This window comes from Aricia agestis, chromosome 10, assembly GCF_905147365.1.
Source record: "Aricia agestis chromosome 10, ilAriAges1.1, whole genome shotgun sequence".
Lineage (NCBI taxonomy): Eukaryota > Metazoa > Arthropoda > Insecta > Lepidoptera > Lycaenidae > Aricia > Aricia agestis.
Genome location: NC_056415.1, coordinates 11,900,073 through 11,914,754, shown reverse-complemented (window position 1 = coordinate 11,914,754; position 14,682 = coordinate 11,900,073). Strand labels below are relative to the sequence as shown.

Here is a 14,682-nt window from a genome sequence, read left to right as displayed (position 1 = left end):
CTTATTGTAAATACACTTAGATTTATGTTATAAATTATGGTTAGGTCTTAAGTATTTATTGTGTGAATCCATGCATTATTGCCGTTCATTGTTTAATGTAACTTGTAATGAAAACAAAATTAAGACTTTGTATTGATTTTTTAAAGTGATATTATGAACGAAGTATGTACTTGCTCAATTGTGTTACTTAACATTTGCTTGTAGTAAAAATGATTAAATAGAATTCTGGATTTTTTGTATGGTATAATAGGATTTAGTTTATAATTATTTTTATTTGCCTTGAAAAGACTGATTTTGGTTATTTAAGATTAGAATGCCAATTTCAACTAAAATATTGACACTGCCTCTTTTGTATTAAGGATGTATTACATTTAGTTTATAATAAATAATCATTATTATTTGCCAGGTAAGCTATGCCAGGAATAAGACTAAAATATGGTAACAATTGCACATTTTAAAATTATCATGATGAACTACAAATAATAAAAACTAAGGAAAAGTAACTCCGTCAAACAACATGCTCCACAATACTTGTCAAAAAAATGTACCTTAGGTACACATTTCAATACATTTGCAATATTTAGGTGACCTTGAGCGGTACTAGGCTGACGTTACATGACAGATCAAAAGGAACCAAATTTAAAATGGTAATAGTATGAGAGTTACGATTCCTTAGTTTTTATTATTCGTAGATGATGTATTAATAATTCAATGTTTTTATTAATTTAAGAATTAAGATAGAAGTGCTGCTAATCTGCACTATAATTCCAAGCCAATAATAATTTAAATAGTATTTTTTATAAAACAGTTTTACGAATCTTGTAAAACAGAATTTAACTGAAATATGGTTGCCAAATAAAAATTGTTTAGTTTCCACGTAAATGAAAATTTAGATACATATTATTATTGATTTTTTAAATGTTACTTTGTTTATGTTAATCTATTTTAAGATGAAATAAACAAATTTTCACTGAAATATTTTTTTTAATTTTGTACTACTTATCAATATTTAGCAAACAAAATACTATCATGTATTATTGTCATCATTAGTCACTACAGCTGATATAATTTATCCATGACTAAACACATCCTTTAAAACTTGGACAAAAAGTTTGTAAGACAAAAACTGTGGAACCAGGGTCAGTAGTTTATTTTTGTGATAAAGACGTTCTTTATATTCCTAACTGGTTAATGCTATGCTCATACTGCAGGCATCCCCCAGTGCTCCAGCTTTTATGGTTTTCACTGTTTACTGTTTAAGCCTCATAAATGTTAGAACAACTATTTTACTGTCTTAGTCGATTTAAATTTTAAATAAAATTATGTTTGGTGTCGGATACTTTTTTTTGTTTATGGTTGTTAAAAGTTTATTTATGATTGATTGATTGATTGATTGATATGATTCAAAGCATTTCCGACGAGCTCTATTCTAGGTTGATATCTAATCTACAAGAGGTCTTATTTACATATAAATTTTGAGAACCTAATATAAAATAGAGGAAACAATAAGCAATTAACCTACTTAAAGTATAATGATTAACTTACTTAAAAAATCTACGGAAATTGAATGTCTTGAGCAAAGACCTATAATACCTAAAAAATCTATGGAAATTGAATGTATTCAGTGGTCTTGAGGCTCCTTTATGGCCTAAGTGTTCCTACTATTGGTACCTACCTTACATCCGGCTCGAAGGACCGACAGTTCCTGTGATAGACCGTGCTTATTAAATGACATTGAAGATTGAAAACTTATGACTATGAGTCCAAGTTGGACTCATAGGTTCGGAGTTTAGGCCATTAAAAATTAAAAGTGCGAGTTTATGTCCATGTCTAACACGATTCCTTGTCTTTCAAGTTACAATGACTGAAGAGCGTCTAGTAACGGAAGTACCTAGCAGCTTGAAACAGCTCGCCCGGCTTGTGGTGCGAGGCTTCTACACGATAGAAGATGCTTTAATAGTGGACATGCTTGTTCGAAACCCATGTAAGTTCTTCACTTCTACGTAGGTAATTAATATGATGATTATTTTACTCCTGTTAAATATATTTAAGTAGACTAATAAGAGTTTAACAGATCACTGTGTCCTATTATTGGCCCCGTGCAGGACTCGATCTGGCCATGTAGCCGCTCCAGGCAAAGATCATTTTCTCCGCCCTTTACATATAAGTACAGGAAACATATTTGTTGGGAGAAAATGGGAGGAATATTTAAGTCAAATGCTCAAATATTTCCACTAGCAAACTTAAGGTAGGTAAGCTGGTAAAATTCTCAAACTTAAGTGGTGGATAGCTAGGTTGGACGATAGGAATAAGTCAATTTCGCCGCCCCTCATTTTTGCGGCTCTGGGCAAATGCCCGGCTCGCCCCCCCTTAGATCGGGCACTGGCCCCGTGTTCATCTTTTCATTCATCTAATAGGTTTTGTTATACTTACTATAAAAACTTTTCGTAATTAAAGGTATGAAAGAAGACGACATTTGCGAACTCCTAAAGTTTGAAAGGAAGATGTTAAGGGCTAGAATCGCAACTTTGAAAAATGACAAATTCATACAAGTGAGGCTAAAAATGGAAACAGGTAAAGTTATTGTATTGATTTAATATTTAAGTAAAATAAATTTTCATGTGTTTAAAATCCTCTTACTGAAGTCTAAAATACCTAAGCGATTATCTTAAACGACCAATCTCCTCCACTGATGGTTATTTTAAATAAGTATTAAGTAGGTTATTTTATTTTCATGTTTGAATGATGTTTTCAGGTCCGGATGGCAAAGCACAAAAGGTGAACTACTATTTTATAAACTACAAAACGTTTGTGAACGTGGTGAAGTACAAATTGGATCTGATGCGCAAGCGCATGGAGACAGAGGAGCGAGACGCCGCTAGTCGCGCCAGCTTCAAGTGCCCGTCTTGCGCCAAAACATTCACAGATCTGGAGGTACGTGTTTGTTTGTATTTTTTTAAATAAGGGTGCAAACGAGCAAATAGGTCACCTGATGGAAAACAACTACTGTCGCCCATGGACACCAGGGATCGGAACCGGTTTTGCAAAACCTGTTAATTTCGTTCGATAAACCGATATAATTTCGTCCCTCCATAAAACCGGTAAATTGATAAAACAAAATTTTTAAGCTCTCACAAACCGAAATAAACCGGTTTGAGCGGCGTGCGGCTCGCACCTTTGCATCGCCGCGCTGTTGCCGCTCCGCGCTATCTCTCATCTCGTCGCACGCGCACCTTTCTTCTCTATCTCGATTCTCGCATGCGCGGGGTTTGTTTACTATTAAGCCCGTTGCAGACGATGCGCAGTAGCTTGCGCAAGTACTAATACTAAGCATATATTTTCATCGTGTGAACGCATTTTGCTTAGTGAAAGTGCGAGTGCAAGTTGCTTAGTAGCACTCGCTTTGGTCCTCGCGCAAGTGCGACTCATTTGCCCCCGCTCCGTCTACTTCACCCCCGCGCTACTTCACTGGTCATCGTTTGAACATGCGTTGACCAGTACTGGCGCCAGTACTAGCGCCAGTTCAGTCTGTTTGTTGTTTTGGTAAAGATGTAGAAACCTACCACTAGATTGTTGGGGAGTTGGTTGTTTTATTGAGTCTTAATGTTTTAAGTTTGTGAATTAAAAATGAATAAATGGAATTCAGACAAAACTATACAGTTTATACAACTGTATAAAGAACATGAGTGTTTATGGAATGCATCAGTTCCTCTGCTATCACTCCATTTAGCTCTTGAATAAGGCACTTAAAAAGTTTATTCAAAACCATACGCTTGTCCATGGTTGCCTACTATGCACTGGCACTATACAAAGCTACTTCGCGTGATCTTTTTACGTTTGAACGCTGTCGCAAGTACCTGCGCAAGTACTCGCGCAAGCTACTGTGCATCGTCTGCAACGGGCATTACTTCGTTCGTCCTTCGCTGCGAGTGTTGGTTTCTTCTTTTTGTAAATTATCAATAATTATGGGAAGAAAAAAGGAAAACAAAATATATTATTCGATGTTTGCATTTGACGAAAACACAAAAAAGTCCAAATGTTTAGTGGAAGGGTGTAGTCCATATTTAACCATATTTATATAATCTGACAAAAGTTGGTTTAGCTATTCCACCAACAAGTGTCAGCGTCGAGAGGTTTTTTTTTCTCATTAAAATTCGTACTCAACAATTTAAGAATGCGTTTGCAAGACTCCATAATAGATGATGTAATTATTCTTAGAAATAATTGTTTGTATTCCAAATTCCTTAAATTTATGCCCCAGTCGGATCATTGCTGCCATTTAATAACGAGTAGTTGGGCTATTAGTCCCCAAAAATTTTGGTCCCAATGGGACGAATGACCTGAGATAATTAAAGTATTTAAACTAACGTTAATAACTGTTAAAGTCTCGTAAAACATTACATAAGGATTTCTTAGGTTTACGCGAGTATCACTCATTATATTACAAGGTTCAAACACTTACGGATTCTGTCGCGGAGCACTTTTATTCATCCCGACGTTTCGGCTACTTTACAGCGGCCGTGGTCACGGGTGGATTGAGGTGACAGGCGTCCAATTTATTGAAGTTTTTCAACTACCCGAAGATTCATCAATTTTTGTTTGCGTTCCGATCTACGCAGAACGAACTTACATTGTCATGAAGCCGAGGTTTCCTAGATTTGTGTTTTAGTTTATTTATCACTGGATCCCAACTAGATGGCAGCACCCAACCATCTTCGCGGTTAAAATTAGGGTGTTTTTTAATTTCAATGGCCTCGCGTATCATTCTTGGAAGGTATCTTGCTTCTTTTGCAAGTACTTGTGGCTTATCAAATCTTATGTAATGGCGAGGTTGATCCAGTGTGTGTTCACAAATTGCGGACTTAGTGTTCCTATGGTGTTTGACATCTGCAATGTGTTCCTTGATGCGGGTTTTTATGGCCCTTTTGGTTTGCCCTATATAAGAGAGGCCACAATCACAGTCGAGTTTGTAGATTCCTGCATCTTGAAGGGGTAAGTTGCATTTCACTGGTGGTAAAAATTGGCTGATCTTTTTGGGCGGCTTAAAGTATGTTTTTATTGAAGCTTTCCTTAGAATGTAGCTAACTTTATCAGTGACTCCCTTTATAAATGGTAACACTGCAGGTAATCTCTCCACTGTTGCCGGCTTCACTCGGTTGCTGCTCTGTTTGCGTGGTGCCCGAAGCTTATTGTCGCGTAGAACTTGTGCAACATGATGAAGCTCGGTATCCAAATGCTGTTCATCGCAGATTCCTCGCGCTCTTTGAATTAAAGATTTTCCAACAGTACTTAACTGTGCTGGGTGATGATGGGAGTCACCATTTAAATATCTGTTTGTGTGTGTAGGCTTGCGATACACCGTATGACCTAATGTGCCGTCAGGATTCCTTATTACCAATACATCCAAGAAGGCTAAGGAATTATCTTTCTCTAACTCCATTGTAAACTGTATCTTAAAAGTTGAACCTGTTCAGGTGCTCAAGGGATATGGATACTTTGTCCGATGGTAATATTGTGAAAGTGTCAAAACATCTACGCCTCAGAGACAATGAACAACTGGTCAGTTTCGATATACAGTCACTGTTCACTTGCCTACCAATACAGCAATTGTTACAAGAAGGCTTAGAGAGAATGACTTACCGGTTAAATATGCGGACTTGTTAGAACACTGCCTTACATCTGGTTATATGTTGTGGAATTATGACTTTTACAGGCAAGTAGATGGTGTAGCGATGGGCTCACCTGTTTCACCTGTTGTGGCTGATATTTTTATGGAAGACTTTGAGAAGTTAGCCCTTGAGTCCTCACCTATACAACCCACCTTCTACAAGCGGTATGTAGATGACACTTTCACAATATTACCATCGGACAAAGTATCCATATTCCTTGAGCACCTGAACAGTCTCAACTCTAAGATACAGTTTACAATGGAGTTAGAGAAAGATAATTCCTTAGCCTTCTTGGATGTATTGGTAATAAGGAATCCTGACGGCACATTAGGTCATACGGTGTATCGCAAGCCTACACACACAAACAGATATTTAAATGGTGACTCCCATCATCACCCAGCACAGTTAAGTACTGTTGGAAAATCTTTAATTCAAAGAGCGCGAGGAATCTGCGATGAACAGCATTTGGATACCGAGCTTCATCATGTTGCACAAGTTCTACGCGACAATAAGCTTCGGGCACCACGCAAACAGAGCAGCAACCGAGTGAAGCCGGCAACAGTGGAGAGATTACCTGCAGTGTTACCATTTATAAAGGGAGTCACTGATAAAGTTAGCTACATTCTAAGGAAAGCTTCAATAAAAACATACTTTAAGCCGCCCAAAAAGATCAGCCAATTTTTACCACCAGTGAAATGCAACTTACCCCTTCAAGATGCAGGAATCTACAAACTCGACTGTGATTGTGGCCTCTCTTATATAGGGCAAACCAAAAGGGCCATAAAAACCCGCATCAAGGAACACATTGCAGATGTCAAACACCATAGGAACACTAAGTCCGCAATTTGTGAACACACACTGGATCAACCTCGCCATTACATAAGATTTGATAAGCCACAAGTACTGGCAAAAGAAGCAAGATACCGTCCAAGAATGATACGCGAGGCCATTGAAATTAAAAAACACCCTAATCTTAACCGCGAAGATGGTTGGGTGCTGCCATCTAGTTGGGATCCAGTGATAAATAAACTAAAACACAAATCTAGGAATCCTCGGCTTCATGACACTGTAAGTTCGTTCTGCGTAGATCGGAACGCAAACAAAAATTGATGAATCTTCGGGTAGTTGAAGAACTTCAATAAATTGGACGCCTGTCACCTCAGTCCACCCGTGACCACGGCCGCTATAAAGTAGCCGAAACGTCGGGATGAATAAAAGTGCTCCGCGACAGAATCCGTAAGTGTTTGAACCTTGTCACATTACATAAGGTTATAATTTTATAAATAGTTTTAACGAATGTAACTACACTGATTTCAGGCATTTTTAAATTTTAATATTTGATTTATTATATAAAAAATGTAAAATAATATATTTTAATATAAATTATAACCACAGCAATTACTTAATGTAACATAGGATTATTTTTGTTAAAAAATTGTAATATTATTGAAAATAAGAAAAAATAATGTATGAAGAGTATTACTCATACTTCAATAATTATAATAATATTATTTGAGTTACCTACTGGCAATTCTAATATTTTCAAACTGTATTATGAACTTTAAGTTCACAATTACAAGGTACACCTAAGATGTTTTATAATAAAACCTGTGAATTTATTTTATAGAGATAATCGGCCAAGTGCGAGTCGGACTCGCGCACGTAGGGTTCCGTACCGTTAAAGAGGAAAAATATGCCAATTTTTTTTATATGAGAGACCCCCTTAATTTTTTATTTTATTTAAATATTATTATTAATTATTGAAGTACACATAATATAATTAAGGCATTTATGTAAATTTCAAGTTACTAGCTGTTACCATTATTGATTACGAGCAAAAAATGCAAAAAAAATAACGTTTGTTGTATGGGGGCCTTAAATATTTTTTTTTGTTTTTAGTATTTGTTGTTATAGCGGCAATAGAAATACACAGTCTGTGAAAATTTCAGAAGTCTAGCTATAGCGGTTATTGAGTGACAGCCTGGAGACAGTCAGACAGACGGACAGACAGATGGACTGACAGACGGACAGACATCGAAGTCTCAGTAACAGGGTCCCGTTTTTACGCTTTGGGTACGGAACCCTAAAACAAACTATTTTAATTTTATTTCAATGTTTTCTAGTCATCTATTTATTTCAATGTAATCTGTTGTTGGTACCAATGGGAGGAATGACTCCTCCCATTGGTACCAAATCTTTTGGGACCATTAGCCCGAATACTCTTAATAACTACCTCACTTGTTAGATAATAGTATGTCGGCCGTCACAGTTAAGTGAATGTGTGGCGAAAAAACCAGTGCTACTTAAGCAGTGGTACATCGTCCACTAGTCGCAATGTACTGCGGCCTGGGCGACTTCGCATCGGCATCATCGGGCTTTGTCACTACACCGACCGGTCAGCAAGCAGAGCACATCTCTCCTGGTCAGCACGTAGCATCGGCCCCGCACTGCAGCTATCTGACTTACTGGATCCCGTGCAGCAGCTTACACTTCCGACTCACTGGGACTCACTGCAACAGTGCTCTCTGGCACTGGCGACTCAAGCGACAAGACTTCAAGATTCGACCTCCGGTCTTCGGGGGGGGGGAGATGTAGCGGTTCGGCCTGACCGAGCATATCACCTCGCTCGGTCGGAAGATCTTCCTTTGCGGCCTCCAATGCAATTGTAATAAATGATAAAGCGACAACTAAACCTAAACAAAGGTAAAATAATCGGCCAAGTGCGAGTCGGACTCGCGCACGAAGGGTTCCGTACCGTTTAGAGCAAAAATAGGCCAAAACTTGTATTATTTTGTATGGGAGCCCCCCCTAAATTTTTAATTTATTTAAATATTATTATTAATTGTTAAAGAACACATATATTTAAGGTATTTGTGAAAATTTTAAGTGCCTACCTGTTGCCATTATTGATATTGAGCAAAAAAAGGCCAAAAAAATCACGTTTGTTGTATGGGAGCCCCCCTTAAATATGAATATTATTTTGTTTTTAGTATTTGTTGTTATAGCGGCAATAGATATACACAATCTGTAAAAAATTCAGAAGTCTAGCTGTAGCGGTTCTTGAGATACAGCCTGATGACATACAGACGGACAGACAACGAAGTCTTAGTAATAGGGTCCCGACTCCCGTTTTTACCCTTTGGGTACGGAACCCTAAAAATGATCACTTACCTCCGATACACATGAGTTATTATTGCGTGAAATTGAAGAACACAACAACACACATTATTGATTAGGAGTCAACACAACAAAAACAAATCTAGGATTCTATTTGTCAATTGACAGATTTGCATGACGCCTCACGCAATTTAAATCTGTATTTGACAGATTTAGAAATGCCATACAAATTAAGAAATGCATCTAAGCGTCGCGTTGCGGTCTGAATTGACCCAAATGGGACGAAACGGCATCGACATTTAAAAAATTCCCGGCTTGTTCTAAATGCGGCGTAATCACGTAGGACGAATCGGGAACGACTCATTTAATTATTTATTTATTTTATTTATTTATTTAGATCAGGCACCATTAGGTACCGTGATAAACTGATCTTATAGGGTTGAGTTTTACTTTTTTTAAGGTACTTACAAGTAAAGATATACACCCTAAAGATAATAATAATATCATAATATTAATACGCGAACGAAAAACTTTGTAACCCTTTTTACGAAAAATGGGGAAACAAAATTTCATGCACCTAGCATGAAATTTTGCACAGTTGTAGTTTATATGGTGAAGGAATGCATCGAGCTAATATTATTTTGAAATTATGCTCTTATCATACATTTTTTTAACAAATAAAACATTACACACACTACAACACACACAGATGAGAAATAACAGATTTTTGAGTGACAAGCCTATACATTCGAATTATAATCTTTTATTTATGGTTGAATTCTGTTGACAACAACTTGACAAATTGAAAATGGATTATAATTTTTATATTGAATCTAAGATACTATTAGACAATGCTTACACGGCCAGTCTGAGATCAGCTGAGTCCCGGAGACAAGAGTTGCAAAAAAATGATAAAGTTAATATTTTTTACAAAATATAAGTAGGTAGTAGTCCTAATGTCGTTGAAACTTAGGTCTAATTTCGACCATAGGGCGATCTCTAGTAAAGATAATTATGTAGACAAAGCTTAGACACAGAGCGTGGACAAAAATTACGATGCGAATTACAAAATAGATTATAATATGACACTTACCTTTCTAATTAACCGGTTAATTTCGTTCTACCAAACCGGTTTTACAGAAAACCGGTTTCATTCGATTGAAACGGTTTTAACCGGTAACCTAAACCTAAAACCGGAATCCAATCGGTTTCGGTCATTGACCCCAAACCGGTTTGAAACATAAACCGGTTTCCGATCCCTGATGGACACACACAACTTAAGAAGAGCTGCAGGCCTTTTAATTAAGACGCTCTGTTCTTGTTCTTGAAGCTTTTCCGTAGAGCGAAGTGATCAGATAATTTGTAGATAGCCTATCCGAATTCCGACATTTATCAGTAAGGGCGTTCGCTGCGTAAAGCGTGCGCCCGGCGCGGCCATCCGCGAGGCGTGCTTGTTTCGTGTCATCCCATAGACCAGCGCTACGTTGAGGCGGGTCGGCCGTCGCACGATTACTATGGCGAGCTCACGGTGCGGGTGCCGCGCCGGGCAGCCGCGCCGCGCACACGCTCAACGCAGCGAACGCCCTAAGTGGTGAAACAGGCCCTTAACATTCTATTTTACATAACTCGAACAGGTCAGCTGGATCCTCCATTATATGAATCAATTGCTCTGATGATGTTCAACAAAATGTTTAAATGTTTTTACAGGCTGATCAGCTTTACGACATGATGACCCAAGAATTCCGATGTACGTTCTGTAATGACGTGGTAGAAGAGGACCAGTCGGCGCTACCAAAGAAAGACTCGAGGCTTCTACTGGCGAAGTTCAACGAACAACTGGAAACACTGTACATTCTACTGAGGGAAGTGGAAGGAATCAAGTTGGCGCCGGAGATATTAGAACCAGAACCAGTGGATATTAACACTATACGAGGGTAGGTTGAATTACATAATGGCCTTGGTTGAAGGCCTAGTTATTGCGGTTTAATGAATATTTTTTATAGGCCGACATGTACTGCGCTGGCTAGGGTTTAAAGTTAAGCTTCAGCTGCATTCGGATCAAGTCGTCGCTTTGTCGTGATGTCAATACTAAAAAAATAATACAGAGTTTTGACGATGCAATACCTTACCTGAACGATGAACTAAACTACTAAACGCTTTCATTCCGTACGACCAAATTCCAATGCAGTCAACAAGTAGCTTTGCTCCTAAATTAACAACGGTCTAGCTAAATATTATATCTAATAATCGTTTGACCGTAAAACCTTTTCAGGTCTAGCTTAATATAGCCTTTTGACCTTGAAACGTTATGTTACTCATCTACAATGGAGATGCACCAAGTGTTATCTAGCCCTATTTTACCAAAATATCTTATACTATCTGTGCCCGCGATTTCATACGCGTGGTATAGCCTTGCCTGTCAATGATGACTAATTCTCCCCGCTTTTGTTCACATTTTCCAATGTTTCTTCGCTCCTTTTGGTCGCAGCGTGATGTTATACTATAGCCTAAAGCACAGACATAGATCATGATAGATACCGTACCGCATGTGTATGTACTTCGCGTGCCATATCGCGCTCCCAAACGACGAGCAATGCTCGTCTTTCGAAAGAGTCTGCTATCGGAATCGGACGTCAATCGGAATTTTAAAAATGCCTAAATGCCTAAAAGTGCCGTATTGAGTTGCCGTTGGCCTAGATAATGGGCACTTTTCTTATCAGCGGTACGTCACAGTAGCTATAAAAAAGTGGCACACTCGTTTTCATACAAATGGAGCGACATGCGGTATCTATCTTGATCTATATCTGTGGCCTAAAGCCTTCCTCGATAAAATATGATCTATACAACACTAAAAGAATTTTTCAATTCAAACCAGTAGTTGCTGAGATTAGCGCATTCAAACAAACAAACAAACTCAATAGTTTTTTTTTTCAGCCTCACAACAAAGGCGGCGGGTGGTAGAGCAGGCAACGAGCAATGGTCGGGTGACGCGACGCGCGGCTCCGGGCTGGCGGTGGAGGAGACGAGAGTCGACATCACGATCGGCGACGCCCCCGCTGCTAGCGACGCCGCGCGGAAGGAACGACCAGTCTGGATGATGGAGAGCACCGTTGTTAATGAACAGGTGAATAGAGCTTTCACGAAGTTATGGTTGAACATACAAAAAGAAATACAGACGAACATAATAGGATCCACATAATACCAGGGATCGTGGTACAGTATCCTGTGTCATGATCATTTACCTGAGTGGAGTCCTATTCAACAACTTTTTGCACTGCACTGCCTTACACCACAGAATAGATAATAGTACAAGTACAGAAGTCTCACTGCTTTGATGTTCACAAATGCCGCCGTTTTATGTGCCTACATAAGTATTATTAGCAAACGGACCGCACGCGAGTAGCCTCTTGTCGCCGCGTGAAGGTCGACTTTATTTCACAGCTTGTGTGTGTTGTTGACTATATTCCGAAAATAGGGTTGTCAAAATCAAATAAGTATAAATACCACGCAAGGTATACATACGGAAACTGGTAGGTAAATGAATACCGAACATATAAATCAGTTTACACAGACACGACACCTGATTTTCTTTTGATGTAGGTAATTAGGTATGGATTATATTATTATGTATAATGTAAGTATATGCAGCTACCACCTACCACCTATTTTAAATAAGCATATTTATTATAATTAAGTATAAAACATTTGTGTGTATATTTAATAATATTATTATTGTCATAGATTTAGGTACCATGACAATAGATATTATATAAATTTGCCTTTTTTCATTGTCCCAACAATCGGCTGCAATGCAGTATTTTTTTTTTGATAAGTTTTGCCAATTAAAATATGACACGGCGTAAGAGGCGCGCGCGTGCGTCACGAGTCAGTTCGCGGCAACCATTGAATCGCCCCGACGTCGGGGAGTCTCGTATGTACTTGTAGCTCGGCGGCGTAACGGCGGAGTGACACCCCCTGCTTACACCGAAGCACTTATCCGCGCCGCACCACAAAAATATATAAATTATTTGTACATACATAAAATATAAAGTATGAGCCGCACCGTTAAAATTTGAAATAAGTAAGTGTTCTCAATAGTTTTTTTTCTGTTACCTATATATTGTGGTTAGGCTTAGTGTGCTTGTCTTCTTTTTTTCTCTGTCTTTATTGTTGTATGCTTTGTTTTATTGTAGTGTACTGTGAACTTAGTTGAATAAATGTCTATTATTATTATAACCTCTTCCTTTTTGGAAGTCGGTTAAAATATTGTTAACTAGATTCTCCGTTACCTTAAAGAATAGTTTATGGCACGGGATCCGTACATTTTTCCGGGATGTAAAGTATCCTATGTCCTTTCCCGGAGTTAAAATATCTTGTATCGTGTCACGTTGCGGTCTTATTACATCTAGATGCAGCTTTACAACATTTTTTATTTTCAATTTAAATAAAAAAAAAAAATTATAGTCTGTCAAGAAAGTGAATAAATTAAAAAGTGGCAACATCGTAGTGTCATCCTTTTCAAATCAATCTAAGAAAAAAGGGATGACACTACGATGTTGCCACTTTCTAATTTCTTCACTTTCTTGACAGACTTCACTTAGTTCGAAATTCAAACATTCCAGAGCGACAGCGTACATTCAACGGACGCGGCGCTGGAGAAGGCGGCGAACAACGCGACGAGCGCCAAGACCACGGGCAAAGACAAGAACGACGACATTATGTCCGTCCTGCTCGCACACGAGAAACAGAACCCCGGTAATTTTATTACTTTTAAATGGAGGATGTTTTAACTTTAGGGTACCATCGAAGAAATTGATTCTTAAGCAGTTGACGGATCTTAGTGATTTGGTCGTACTATGTCAATTCAATGATAATTGATAACCGTGTTCTGTCTGTTGAGTTTGATACATCGCGACTTCATCGCGGCCAAATAGCGTAGGTCCGCGATCTGCCTAAGAATCAACTTCTCTGATAGTACTAGCTTATATATAAATCTTGCAAAACATTATGTCGCTTATACGGCCACACGAGACATTTAATGTTTACATTAAACTTAAATAAAATGAAGAGTTTTACATTTATTATATATGGACTTATATCAAAATCTTTAACAAATTAAAATTCGTTTCTAGGTGTGTTTTTTTATAGGCATTTTAATAGACGTTAATACACTTGCTTTACTACAATTTATTTCGGTTAAATAAACTGGAATGAGCAAACAAGACTTTAGTGGAAACTGTAACCAATAACAAGGAAACATTTAAAATTGTAGGTAATTTAAAAAATGAAGTAAGTAGATCTAGGCTGCTTTTTTTTTCAGGCAATAATACGGCTGCAGCCCTTAAGGGAATTGAAAAGGACAGCTCAGACTCCAGTGACGACGAGTCTAAAGACCCTTACAAGCTCAAAGATGAAATGGCGGCTGTTGGTAAGTATTATTTAGGTTTTTTATTAAACGCCATCAATGGAAAGAGCAATGTGTAGCTATCATATTATTGTTATTTAAAATAAGTGTGCAACTCATATTCGACAGTGTTGCCAGTCTTACATTTAAACGACTTGTTGCACGCAAGTTGACAACGTCGCACTGTTGTGCAATAGTTACGGAGTATTTTGCGCGACAAATAGATTAATTATTTCTAATGGAAATAATTAATCTATTTGTCTCCGAGTCTAAGGTGACTTCATTTCCAGCGGAAATGGAGAGCGAAGACTCCGAGTCTGACGACAACGCGCCCACCGTGCTCGTGAACGGCAAGCCCGTGCCAATCACGAGCGTGGACGATGACGTCATCGCGCGCATGACACCCGCCGAGAAGGAGACCTACATACAGGTGTATCAGGAGTACTACAGCCATATGTACGATTGAGGTTAGAATAAACGTTATTTGTATTA

General features: G+C 38.2%; 1 protein-coding gene across 1 annotated transcript in view; it reads left to right on the top strand.

Moving 5' to 3' along the window:
* The window catches only part of LOC121731338 (general transcription factor IIE subunit 1), a 17,610-nt gene extending 2,928 nt beyond the window's left edge, over positions 1-14,682 (top strand). The window contains exons 2-9 of the mRNA XM_042120731.1: positions 1,856-1,984; positions 2,458-2,574; positions 2,756-2,934; positions 10,494-10,720; positions 11,721-11,910; positions 13,409-13,541; positions 14,107-14,214; positions 14,481-14,682. Of these exons, the coding sequence (XP_041976665.1) occupies positions 1,861-1,984; positions 2,458-2,574; positions 2,756-2,934; positions 10,494-10,720; positions 11,721-11,910; positions 13,409-13,541; positions 14,107-14,214; positions 14,481-14,656 (1,254 nt within the window). The 5' untranslated portion in view covers positions 1,856-1,860 and the 3' untranslated portion in view covers positions 14,657-14,682. The remainder of the gene's footprint in view (positions 1-1,855; positions 1,985-2,457; positions 2,575-2,755; positions 2,935-10,493; positions 10,721-11,720; positions 11,911-13,408; positions 13,542-14,106; positions 14,215-14,480) is intronic.